The 12,371-nt window shown below is 36.7% G+C and overlaps 1 protein-coding gene across 7 annotated transcripts in view; it reads right to left on the reverse strand.

The window, feature by feature from the left end:
• The window catches only part of KCNH8 (potassium voltage-gated channel subfamily H member 8), a 203,674-nt gene that overhangs the window by 11,404 nt on the left and 179,899 nt on the right, over positions 1 to 12,371 (reverse strand). For 6 of the 7 annotated variants that reach the window (XM_049798883.1, XM_049798889.1, XM_049798885.1 and 3 more), the window contains 4 exons: positions 10,789 to 10,827; positions 8,698 to 9,053; positions 4,674 to 4,780; positions 3,513 to 3,589 (listed from right to left, as the gene is read on the reverse strand). In XM_049798883.1, the coding sequence (XP_049654840.1) occupies positions 3,513 to 3,589; positions 4,674 to 4,780; positions 8,698 to 9,053; positions 10,789 to 10,827 (579 nt within the window). Of the gene's footprint in view, positions 1 to 3,512; positions 3,590 to 4,673; positions 4,781 to 6,527; positions 6,590 to 8,697; positions 9,054 to 10,788; positions 10,828 to 12,371 lie in introns of all 7 variants that reach the window. The other variant, XM_049798890.1, reaches the window with a different exon arrangement.

Below are 12,371 nucleotides of genomic sequence, written 5' to 3' on the forward strand. Positions count from 1 at the left end.
TGGGGCATGTTTGAATACATGTAGAATATGCAATTAAGCAGCCTTATAGTCATGAAGTTTTTTCAGTGTAAATTTTGATCCATGGGATGACTTGGAGGATACCCATCTGTCTCTGGTATTTGAGCCCAGAATGTTACCTATGAAATCTAAATCTACACCAGTTCAGAATTACTTCTCATGTCTTTTTTTTTATGTCCCAGTCCAATATTTGTCTATATTGTATGCCCATGCATTGTCACATTGAATTGAGAATTCTCATGTAGATATATATGTTTCTATGTTTAAGACCCTTGCTTGGTCAGAATGCAGAATGCTGTTGCCTTTGCTAGGGGACTTCCTACCAAGGACAGAAAACAAAATATAGGTTTGGAAAGTAGAGAATACTCCTTCCAAGCACTGCAAGGCACTAACAACAATCTTAATCTTAAACATGTCTACACTAGTGTAGATGTACTCTATGTAGTGTACTCTATACAGCATGCAGTAAATTAATCTTAGCAATACTGCAAAGTTGAATATAAATGTTCCCTTAGGTTCCTAGACCATCTGGTGTGTTTTCCAGATTGTACGGTTTTCCATAATCATTCATGTAGCCTCATGTAGCTCTATAATCTTCTGTAAGTTCTGTGAGGTTCTGTAATCAGAGAAAGGTATCTTTATTTGTTGTGACTAAACAGTAAGTACAACTATTTTCAGAATTTTTTCAACATTATTGTGTTATTTGTATCATCTGGTTGCATTACTATTAATGCCGTTTTATCACTAGCCAGGCCAGATGTCAATCAGTTCAGGTGTTGCCAAAAGATGTCTAAACCTACCAAAACCTTCTTTGGCTTCCACTTTTAGTACTTAGCACTCTGTGTTGGTGCAGGCCCCAGTCAGTTATGCAGTGTGAAAACAAATTCTGTCCTATACACCAAGCCAGCAACACTCCAGAAGTTGGTGGTACTCTCTTTAAATCTCCAGCGATCCTCCTCTTTTTACTTACAGGACTCGTAATACCTGCTCAACAGACAGAGACTATAGATGAACCTACTTTTGTCACACTTCCTGTGGAAAGAAAAGAAGGACCTGCTGGTGATGACTTCTTTTTGCGTAACAACCTGCTGGTTGACTTGTTTAATCAAGAATTAGTGATTCAAATCTGTCTCTATCCAATGAGAGATTGCAGCAGTCTTGGGAGGTAAGCATCTCTTATTTCAAGTGAAGTCTCATAGGTAGCATATTATGTTGAAAAAATGGACTGGTCCCCTCTCCTCAATTTTAAAATAAAAGAGTGAACCATATTCCGAACAGCGAAAAGTTTGTCTCTGGATTTTGGATTCTGTTTCCCGGTGTGGACACTTTAGTGGTTTACTGCATGTGGTCATATTTCCTTCTTTATTTTAGTGTGAGTGAGCAAGTTGCATAACATTTTGTTCAGATAGTGTTAGCAGGGAAAAATGAGGATTGTGCATGGAGGGAAATGACCTTCATCATGTTTGTTGGTGGTTTTTTTTCTTCTTTTGTTTAACATAGTGCCCTGCTCCAAGGTTTATTTATTGCTTTTCACTAGAAAAGCAATGGCAAGCCCAGAACTGTTGCAGTTGAAATGTTTGGTTAATCCACAAGATGCCTGCCTTAGCACATCTGCCATCATGATGTATTTTCCAGTTGGCTCTTGCGGATAACCACATAATACATCTTCATATTTAAAAAATACCTGTCCTCTTCAAAGTCAAAACGAATGAATCAATACGAATTGTCTGTTTCAAAAGTATTACATAGGGAATATAATTTTCTATCATAATAGTATTGTCAATGAACACCTTGGAGATAGTTTTGAGTTCTTTGACTAAGCCTTATAAAAAACTGTAGTCAATGGGGCATGACTTTTGTCTGAACTCTACAGTTTGATGTACAAATCAGGTGATGCATTCATAGTGACTAACTAACCATGCATGCATTCTTAGCTTAGGATATTTAAGCTATATGATATATAACCAAGTTAACCTGACCCAGGATGAAAGAAGTTTACAAGCCCAATACTTCATATATGGAAATAAAGAATAACTAGATTAAGTGTACACAATATAGAAGGAAAAATAAAATAAAACTTGACATTTCTGGTAACCAAAGAGATCAGGAAAAAAGAATTGAATCTGTGTGGTTGGACTTATTTAAATCTTTCCTCATGTGGAATAATAAGAAATTGTATTTAACCTCTTCATAGTGAAAGTCAGAGTATGCTAGGAACAGATTTTAGTCTTGCGGTATAACTGTGAAGTTAAAGTCTGATGCTTTCATCTTGTTAGCCAAAGTACTGCAGTAGCTGGATATATGAAAGAGTTTAGTCAGAGAACATCTATTTAGTGTCGGATTTGTCCTGCTTTCAGCTGGGATAGAGTTAACTGTCTTCCTAGTAGCTGGTACAGTGCTATGTTTTGAGTTCAGTATGTGAAGAATGTTGATAACACTGATGTTTTCAGTTGTTGCTAAGTAGTGTTTAGTCTAAAGTCAAGGATTTTTCAGCTTCTCGTGCCCAGCCAGCGAGAAAGCTGGAGGGGCACAAGAGGTTGGCACAGGATGCAGCCAGGGCAGCTGACCCAAACTGGCCAACGGTGTATTCCATACCATGGGATGCCCCATCTAGTATAGGAACTGGGAAGTGGGGGCAGGGAATCGCCGCTCGGGGCCTGGCTGGGTGCCGGTTGGCGGGTGGTGAGCAATTGCCCTGCGCATCATTTGTACATTCCAATCCTTTTATTACTACTGTTGTCATTTTATTAGTGTTATCATTATCATTATTAGTTTCTTCTTTTCTGTTCTATTAAGCCGTTCTTATCTCAACCCAGGAGTTTTACTTCTTTTCCCGATTTTCTCCCCTATCCCACTGGATGGCGGTGGAGTGAGTGAGTGGCTGCGTGGTGCTTAGTTGCTGGCTGGGGTTAAACCATGACAGGATTGATAGTTGATTACAGGTTTGAAGTTATTAGAAGGGAAGAATAGAAAGCACCACTGAACAATATTGGCCCTGCATTCCTTAGGTCATATTGCTTAAGCAGGAAGGAATGGAATTCTGTTTTATTCTAAATAGGCACAGGTGATTTGAAATGTTTGATATGAATTTGAACATGACTGGATTTGCATTTCTTTTGAGGAAATTCTCCAAAAGCATAGCATTCACCAAGACAAGAAAAGTTGGAAGAAGGGGCTTGGAGAAAGAATGAGAGGAAAGAGAGAAATAGAAATACATCCAGAAGAGGATAAATCCCAAGAAAGTTAGGTACACTAACTATTCTAACCTCACTTTGTTTTTAGCTCTAGCCTGTGACACAAACTTTTATATAGCTTTCATGTAAAAAATTAATCTAGGAAAGAGTTAAAAGCCCCAAACTGTCCTAAATGTAGGAACCCTATCCAGTTTTGCAGACTTCTTCATCACACATTTATCATATTTCCAAGTTTTCTGAGTTTTTCAACATTCCTTGAATCATTGTTAATATTCTCCAACCCCCACAAAAGCTCATTACCTCGTCATTAAGCCTGCTGATCTGCTGTTTGGTCTCTTCTGCTTTGATAACAAGCACAGCAGCACCAATTTCGGCCTCTGAAAATAATTCAAATGCATGTAAATGAGAGAAGTATAATAACTTGGAAACAGTAATGCTATTCTTGCACTTATCCAATGCTTTAAATTTAAACATAGTTTGTACTTGAATTGAATGAAAATAAAATCTTGTGTTTAATGTTCAGTGTATAACATGCAAGAAAAGTGTGACAAAAAAAGTTCATACTGCTTGCTTCAGTCTGAACATTGAAAGGACTGAAAATGACAACCCTGGTGCCAACCTTGTGACATGTCACACAATGTTTTTAAAAATCATAGATACAATTAAGCTTCTGTTATTATTTTTCTGTTTGGCTTTAACAGGAACAAAATGTGTCCTTACAGCTTCCATGCAAAAGGTACATAACCATGTGAGGACTGTTTATTCATAAAAGAGGAGATTTTGAAAAGTATTGAAAAGGCACTAGTCGTGTCACTTCAGCATTCGTCCACTGGTATCCCTCTCTGTCTCTTTCTCTTTTTCTTTTCCATGTTGACATGCCCTATTCCTCTGTGGTGCTATTTTATCAGCCTTTTCAGAGTGTAGGTCATGTAAGTCTTCCTAAAACCTCTTGCTATTCAAGGTTTTCACTCTTTTACTTCTAAAAATCTAGGTACTTCCATACTCCTCCACTTCTGTAAAAATCTTTAATAAAAATTGAGACCCAAGTTTGCATATGGCTCTTTATGATTTTTTTTTTATTATTTGTTTTTTTTTAATTAGAATGTTTTTATGTTGCATTTTGTCCTTGTGTTTAGTACCTTCCATGCCCAAAGGTTTGGGAGCATGAGGCTCCCGGCTGATCCTACAATACAGCTGGTAAAATATAATACGTGAAAATACAGTACTCTTTGCAAGCTGTTTTATCATGACTGTCTGTTAGCAGGAAAACAAGAAATGGCGTTTGGGACCCTGTTGTATTTTTCTACAGGACTAGTTCTGGCACTGAAATAGTACTGAAAATATGGATATATGTTAAATCCGTTTATGCCACTCTGAGAATCAAAGAAACAAAGGGGAACAAAAAGCAGTTATGAAAATTGTTTTCTTTAAAGAGTGATTTTTTTCCCAGGCAAAACTCACCTCCAATTGTAGGAGATAACCTGGATTCCTGCCTGAGCTGATCAGAGCTGAAGTCAAAGGTTTGGCTTTCCTCATTATGGTTTCCATCTTCAACCCCATCAACAATTCTGTTGAGAAAAATTGGAGTGATGGAGCAGTTTCATAAGCAGTTTCATAAACATCACATTCATAATTATGTTGCCAAAATTACTCCTAAAGGGCACATTGTAAGCAATGGTAAATTTCGCACCACATTAAGTTTGGAGAAAAGTAAAAAATATTATATTGGTATAACTTCTTGTGAGTCACTAAAGATTAAACTTACTGTTAGAGGAAAGAATGTGAAGCCAAACATAATTAATTGAAGTTTCAAAATTTTCATGACTTCTGCAGTATATACTGACTCCTAACAAAACCTGTATTGAATATAGTTTGCTTTTCATATCTAAAGTAATCTGTTGCTATTTTTTCTTCTACACAAAATAAAGATGCTTGACTATGCTCTTGTTGAGTTTAAATCTCCCTGCACATAACAGTCAGGCTCTTGTATTAGGCTTACTTAGGCAGGCCCTAAGCCCGAACATAATAAATTTATGAAAGCATGTCTGTAAACCACAGTCAAAATTGTTGCCATGAAAATAGCTATTCTCAAATTTGATTAAAGCTAACTAGCTTTAATCAGGCAGAACAATCTTGTTTGCAAATTGCGTATAGGAAGATGTGTAGACCAACCTGCAATGTCCCAGTTACATTATTGTTGGTATTGGATCTAACTACCAGAAAAGGCATTTTTGTCAGTTATCTCTATTCATGCATTGCAGTTGACCTCCAATTTGCAGTGTCAAGAAATCCAAAAAGAAAAAAAACCCCAAAAACATTTCCTAATAATAATAATAAAGTGCTGCATATAAAGAATAGAAAACTGGTATCAGATGGAGGAATCAATATACATTATTAAAAACATATAATTATGAATATTTTTTGTTCTCATTTATAATAAATTGTACTATAAAGAGAACTATCTTAAAGTCAATGAAAGTGACTCAAAAAGCTGCAAGTTGACAGATGTGGAGCATCAATTTCTTGTTTTGTCCAGGCACAAGATTCAGAACTTGACTTACAGTAGGCAGATGATGACTTAAATACTAATCTGGAAGGGTGAATACAGGCAGTTCTTGGCCTCTCAATCGTGATAACTCTGTGATGATGGAAATTAAACTTTCCATCTACATAAGGATATTCTCAAACAAACCTCTTGACCGGAAAGACCCATGTAACTTAGAGCTCTGCATGCATACCATATGTTGTCCTTCCTGGCTTTTCATGTGGGTTTAGGGGCTCTGTGTCATGTCTGAGTGTTCATGACATCAGCTGGATGTTACTAGACTTCACTCTAGTCTTAACCAGCCTCTGGGAGGAGGTGAGAATCAAATGTGGTGCTTAAGCTGCTCTGGCCTGTACTGTTATCTGCAGCTGAAAACCTGCTTTGTTTGAAATTTGCTATAAAACCTATTTAATGTCATCTGGCCTCACTGCTTCAAAAAGCAAATTTTAAACACCAATATCCCTTTTGTAGAGATTTCTAATTATATAAAGTGATAACATTTTAACTGCCTTTAAAGCACACGAGGGAAAACCTACTCAGACGTGTCTTGGAATTTACAGGTGCTATATTCTTTAAAGTGTTTGAAGATCAGACTAAAAAGAAACCATAGTAGCCAAAATAGCTAGTTCTGGAGAGTAAAAAGACAGGCTTCTATGTCGGAAATAGCAAATGGGCAAGATGCTTATTCATATACAAGGAACTAGCTGCGGAGCGACAAAATCTAGTGAGTTGAAAACATGAGGGAAAAAAAAGTAATTGGGAAGTCTCACCCCTTTGTGAATTAGCTATTGTACAGCCCTGATTTTTCTCCTGAAGACAGACACCTCCATTCCTAGAAGCCAAAAAGTCAGAAAAGATTAACATGTGACCAGTTCTATCCAGTCAATCAGGGCTAGAGTGCACTTATCCATGTGGGCCTGAGGAGATTCAAACACATAAATGCCTTCTCCCAGGACTGCCTTTATTATCACTTACACTTTCTTCCTCTTGATGCTCTCCTACTTCATAGGCAGTATCCGAAAAGTGATTGGGAAGACTACAACTGTATCCTAGAAGTTAGGATGCTGGCTTCTCTTCCTTGTGCCCAGAACTATGTAAATATTTTACCCATTCTCTGTGCTTTATTGCCCTCTGTACTGTGGTGTACAAAGAAAGAGCCTGAAGCACCAGTGAAGAGTTCTGGTTGGCTTACTCTGGGGAACATCCATGGTAGAACAAATTCCTTAAGCAGACAAAGTATATTCTCTTGACAAAGTGTGGTTAAACACCTCACAACTGCAGTGACTGGACATTTCAACCAGAGTCTTGTCTTCCCCTTCCACTGCTGTCCAACAGCAAACAAAATGGAGGATCTTAATTAAGGTCTTATTTTCTCTTTAATACTTACTAAGAAACATTTAAGGCTCTTTTAAAGTGGTTTTAACTTGTCAGTTTAAATGTTCTAATACTATAAATTCATTCTGGGAAATAATATTAAAGTGTTTTGGCTGGAAAACAAAGTCTGAGAAACACATACATCTTGGGCCAATTTTCCAGCCTATTAACAGGATCATTGTGCAGTTATAAAATTATGAATGGAAATAGGAAATAATAATATATGCAACAGTACTTGTTTCACATTTGCTCTTGCAGCCTTGGGTCCTGATGTCTAGCTGCGTATGTTCAGAACAATAATGAGATTACAATAAGATTACATAGCAGCAGAAAATATGAAAGGTAGCTTTTCCCTGAATTACCACTTGTTATGTAATGACCTTTACTCATAGCTGACCTGAGCCAAATTCATGTGAGATCTATGAAAGAAATGAGAAAATATCCACTATGCATTTCCATTTTGCTAGTGTAGAAGCTGGTTTTCAACACATTATCTTCCCCTGTATTGACAAAACTAAAATCGGTTTCTGTCCTGCTCCTATTTGAAATGTAACTGCATTGATCAAATATATGATGAGGGAGAAATATTTCTATATAATTTTCCATGTCCTTTTTATGATTGCATCCTTAGGGACAGGTGCCTTGACAGAGCTAAACAAATATTGGTCAAGCTCTGGCTATTTCAAGTTTGCAATGGCACGTTGCTGAAACTACCACTCCTCCTCTAGTGAATAAAGGAAGTTCTTGAACATGTAAAATACTTCAAATTATAGAACCCAAAACCTGAACTGGAAGATTAACTGTCGCAGCTCCTTGTATGTGAAAAAAGTGACTGTCATTTCTGTGAAAAACTGATCCCAAACCTCTTGGTTAATAGCTAATTATTACATTGCAGCAATTTAGAAGTAAGATACATAAATCACCTTACAAGTAACATAAAGGTAAAAAATGGAAATATTTAAAATTATACACTAATTGTACCACAATAAACTATTATATGACTCTTGTTTATATAAAATGTCTCAGAAAAACAGTTTCTCAACTCCATATTTACTCTCTACATAACTTGCATTATCAGGTTTCCTTTCTCTAATGTAAAAAAGAAGTAAATATTTCCTAAAATTACTAGACAATAGTTTTCCATTACAGTCCTCTACTCCAGTAATTTTTGTATTTGAACAGCTATGCTATATTATCATCTACTTGCTTTCTAAATTGCTGTCTCTCTGATGGAGTCAGAATATTTCACAGTGCTATTGTGGGAATGCATATTAATATCGAAGGACAAAATGATACCAGAAAGCCAGAGTATTCAAATAGTAATTTTCATAATTGCGCAATACTTTCCCTTTTTAATGGTAGAAATAATTTATTTTGCAATAAAGTCCTAAAGTCATAACATTCTGGATAGTGTATAATAGTTCCTACAATAAGAGGACTTATCCTTCTCTGTGGCATGAACAAAAGTATCAACTATTAAAGAAAAAGAAATATTTTATAGTGTAACAATCATGATATTTTTAATAGGAGTTACATGATTGAGGAGAAAAGAACTGTTCCTATTACCTTGGGCTCAGGTCAGGTGGACCACTGGTGGTCAGTGCTGAAAGGTGTAACTTAAGGTTTTTCTCCTTCCTTCTGGAGTAGTAACGGAGCTCCGTTTCATGTTTGGTTCTTGAGGGGTTTGAACTGCAAGCATGGGTGGGTGAATGAAAGGGCACCGTTCCAGAGGCCAACTGCTTCAAGTTTCTCCCTAGGTGGCTTTTGTTGCTTCCAGCCTTCTTCTGCTGAGAGCAATTTGTGCTTCTTGTATGGACTGGTGAAAGGGTGCTGCTCTCTTCTTCTCCCTCCTCATCCTCATCTTCATCTTCTACAATTGAAGGGAGTGTCTTCTTTATATTTCCGTTTCCCTTGAGCTCTGTCTAAAATAGCAGATAATACATACTAGGGTAAAATTCAGAGCCTGATGTTGCAGAAATACAATTTCTTCTGGTGTTCATCCTGGAACAAACCCAGATGTAGCACAGCTTTCATTTTCTCTTTAGAGATAGCTCTTTTGGACCTCTTCCATAGCTTTCCTCCTCAACTATGGCTATATGTGCATACGTGAGAAAAATATAAACAAATTAAAAAAGCTCACTAGTGACATAGCCAGTGAACTCACTGCGATATGTTTTGTTACCAAGAAAGATTACATGACTGGTTCTTACAAGCCATAAGCCATATGTGCGGTTGAGTAGATTAATCTTGCTTTGCTGAGGCATTATTTCTTTTGAATTTTACACTCAGACTCCTGGTGGACCAAGGGAAAGAACTGAGGCTTGTAATTCATATAATTCTGCATTTTCATATGGAACCATTTATAATGTATAAGTAGCATTTACACCAGTTCAGCTCAAGCCTGAACGTCCTCTGTATCCTTCTTAGTTGTTGTAACTGAAACCACTGCTGGGATAGTAGACAAATTTTTCAGTTTATACAAAGTCCTGTTAATGCACCAGTGGTGTGACAGTGTCAACTTCAGAACTGGGTCATTGAAAAGCAGAGCTACACCTGCTTTTTTAAAAAAAATGCAATTTGAATGTTTGATGTTGGAACCAAGGCAATTTAGACTCAACAACCTGGGTTCTGTACTTTAGGTACTAATTAAAGCACAGTGTAAGAAAGCAATGTATTGTTTCATGGTAACAAAATATACTGGTCATGAGTGCTGAGACACACCAATATGGAGCTCATGTCAGGATCAGGCCATAACTCAAAAATATTTCCATTTATTCCCATGGTGCAACTTACTGTATTTATTGATAGTAGGTGGATGGACTAAGGCAGAGTCAGGTTCCAGGTCAAATTAACAAACTCCACATGTCACACTGAAGAGTACAGCCAAATGCAACTTCATGGTTTCAGAAAAAGTTGATACTATTTCATTTTTTTTTTCAGGCTACTCCTCTTAATCAAGCTTGATTAAGGCACTATTAACTTTAGATAGAAAACCTCAGATGAGCTTGTATAGTCAAATTTCCCATCATTCAGGCCAAGTAAGATTGGCTGGGTGGAAATGCAGATCTGGGGAATTTGTCCAAATGTTCTAAGCCCCTATTAGTATCTGGTCTAAATGTTTTGAAGCATGGGTTTAATTTTGCTGCATTCTACAGCATATTTCCATTAAATGAATGCTTTTCTCTTAGTATACATTGACAGATTTAGTGAACTAGGTTCTTTCCATCTGAGATGTATGAAAAGGTAAGAATTTAAAACAGTGGCAAAAGACCTGTCTACATAAAATATAACAGCCTTATTGTCAACCATAATAGTCATCTGAAGGCTGTCAGGATGATCAAATTGTACAGGAGCTGGCAGTGATGCAGCCTACACACTATAGAGAATGAGCGTTACCCGTACTCAAAACTTTGGCTAGGGTAAACACGTATTTAAAATGCAGGTGCTATAGTAAGATATCCACATCCAGCACCTGGAAGAAAAGATCATAAGCTGTTACTCATAAAATGGACAATGGCAGAACTATCTGCAGGATGTATTTAAAGTCTCATTCTGAAACCTTGGAAGTCAGTAGGAGTTTTTCCAGCTTCGCTCTGGTCATAATTGTGTGCGTGTTTCAAAGTCAACCTTGGCATATTTAAAATGTGACTAACATACCTGAGATAGCGTAGACTTGTTTGATAATTTTGATATTACCTGAAAAAAAACAAAACAAAAAAAGTAGCAAATATGTGCATCTGCACAGTATTGGCTTCCAAGAGCATACAAACATCTAAACCAAAACATTTATGTGGATACAAAAAAAAGAATCTCATGATATAACAACTGTATTAAATTAAATGTTGACATAGCACTGAACTAAGGACACTTCTTGGAAACAGATGCTGTGAGAAAGAAAAAATTGTTTTATTTTTATTAAAAAGATAGTTGCTGCAAAAATAACATTTTACTTTAATAAAAGTTGGGTCAAGGCTTCAGATCTGTGAATAAATGTAGATAGGTGAATGTATGCCTAGTGGGTTTCAGTGCTGGTTTGATGGAATCCCATGCAGGAACAGTGCTCTGCTTTGGCCCTACCTCTTTGTAGCTTTAGCTCCTGTGCCAGCCTAATCCTTACATGTAGATGATCTAGCTGTAGTATCTTTGGGGAATTTTCAAAGGCAGTGATGGGACTGAAGCAAGTAGAACCAATATAATCCTGAGGGAGATACGTGCCTAACAGCTATCCAAGGCCATGATATTTTCCCTTTTTCGGTTAAACAGAAAACAAAACAAAAGAAAAGGAAGAAGAAAAAAGTTTAATGTGTAACTACTTCTAATAAAATCCACTGGAACTGCTGAATAATATTTGTTATGAACATTCTGTTCCTTATTTGAATGTCAATGCATTGACCATGGGCAAGTCTCTGACAGCCTACATGTTGTATTTATAGGCAAATTTTAGTTTGCCAGGTAGAATTTTCAGAAGTGATTTTCAGCTTTCCTAAAGACACATGTCAAAATAAAAAGTGCTTAACACACATTGATTTTAAATTCATAGCATCAGTTTATTTTTTCCAAACTCAGGCAGAAGAAGTTAAGGCTTTCTGGAAGTCATTGGGACTTCCTGGTTTGTGATAAAAGTCTTCAGAACTGCTAAATACACGAATTTTAGGTACAGATTTGTAAAAAATAGTTGTGGGGTTTTTTTTTTCCTTTTTTTTTAATTCTCCACAAGTCTTTCAAGTTAACATGAAAATTGTTTTGTAGTTGCTCATAAAAGTGAGGGTTGGTAGTGGTATAATATACAAAGATACAATATTTAAGTTTGTGTAAACAGAAATCATGTACCACAACAGCCAAGCCAGTAGCAGGTGTATCAATAAATTTAGCAATAACACTCTAATAACTGCCAAACAGATCGACTGCAATAATTAGGCTGTGTAAATAAAATAACTGCTGTGTTCCTCCTGAGTTAGATAAAGTGCTAGACGATATTGGCAGAGGACGAGATCTCAGATGCTGAAATCTCCCAGCTTGTGCTGTAAGCTATGCCAATTGAAGAAACACTATTTCCATCAAGATTCAGGAGAACAGGAAACTGGAAATGTACTGAAATGTTAAAGTCGGAATTCAGAAGTAGTAATGGCCAACTTTGCACATATGTTTAACAAGATTAATTTAGAAGAGTGCCCAGAATTTTGGGGCATCAGCCTGCTTGGCTTTTAGGCACAGGTGTGGTATGAATATTAAATAACAGC

This window comes from Accipiter gentilis, chromosome 4 (genome assembly GCF_929443795.1).
Source record: "Accipiter gentilis chromosome 4, bAccGen1.1, whole genome shotgun sequence".
Lineage (NCBI taxonomy): Eukaryota > Metazoa > Chordata > Aves > Accipitriformes > Accipitridae > Astur > Astur gentilis.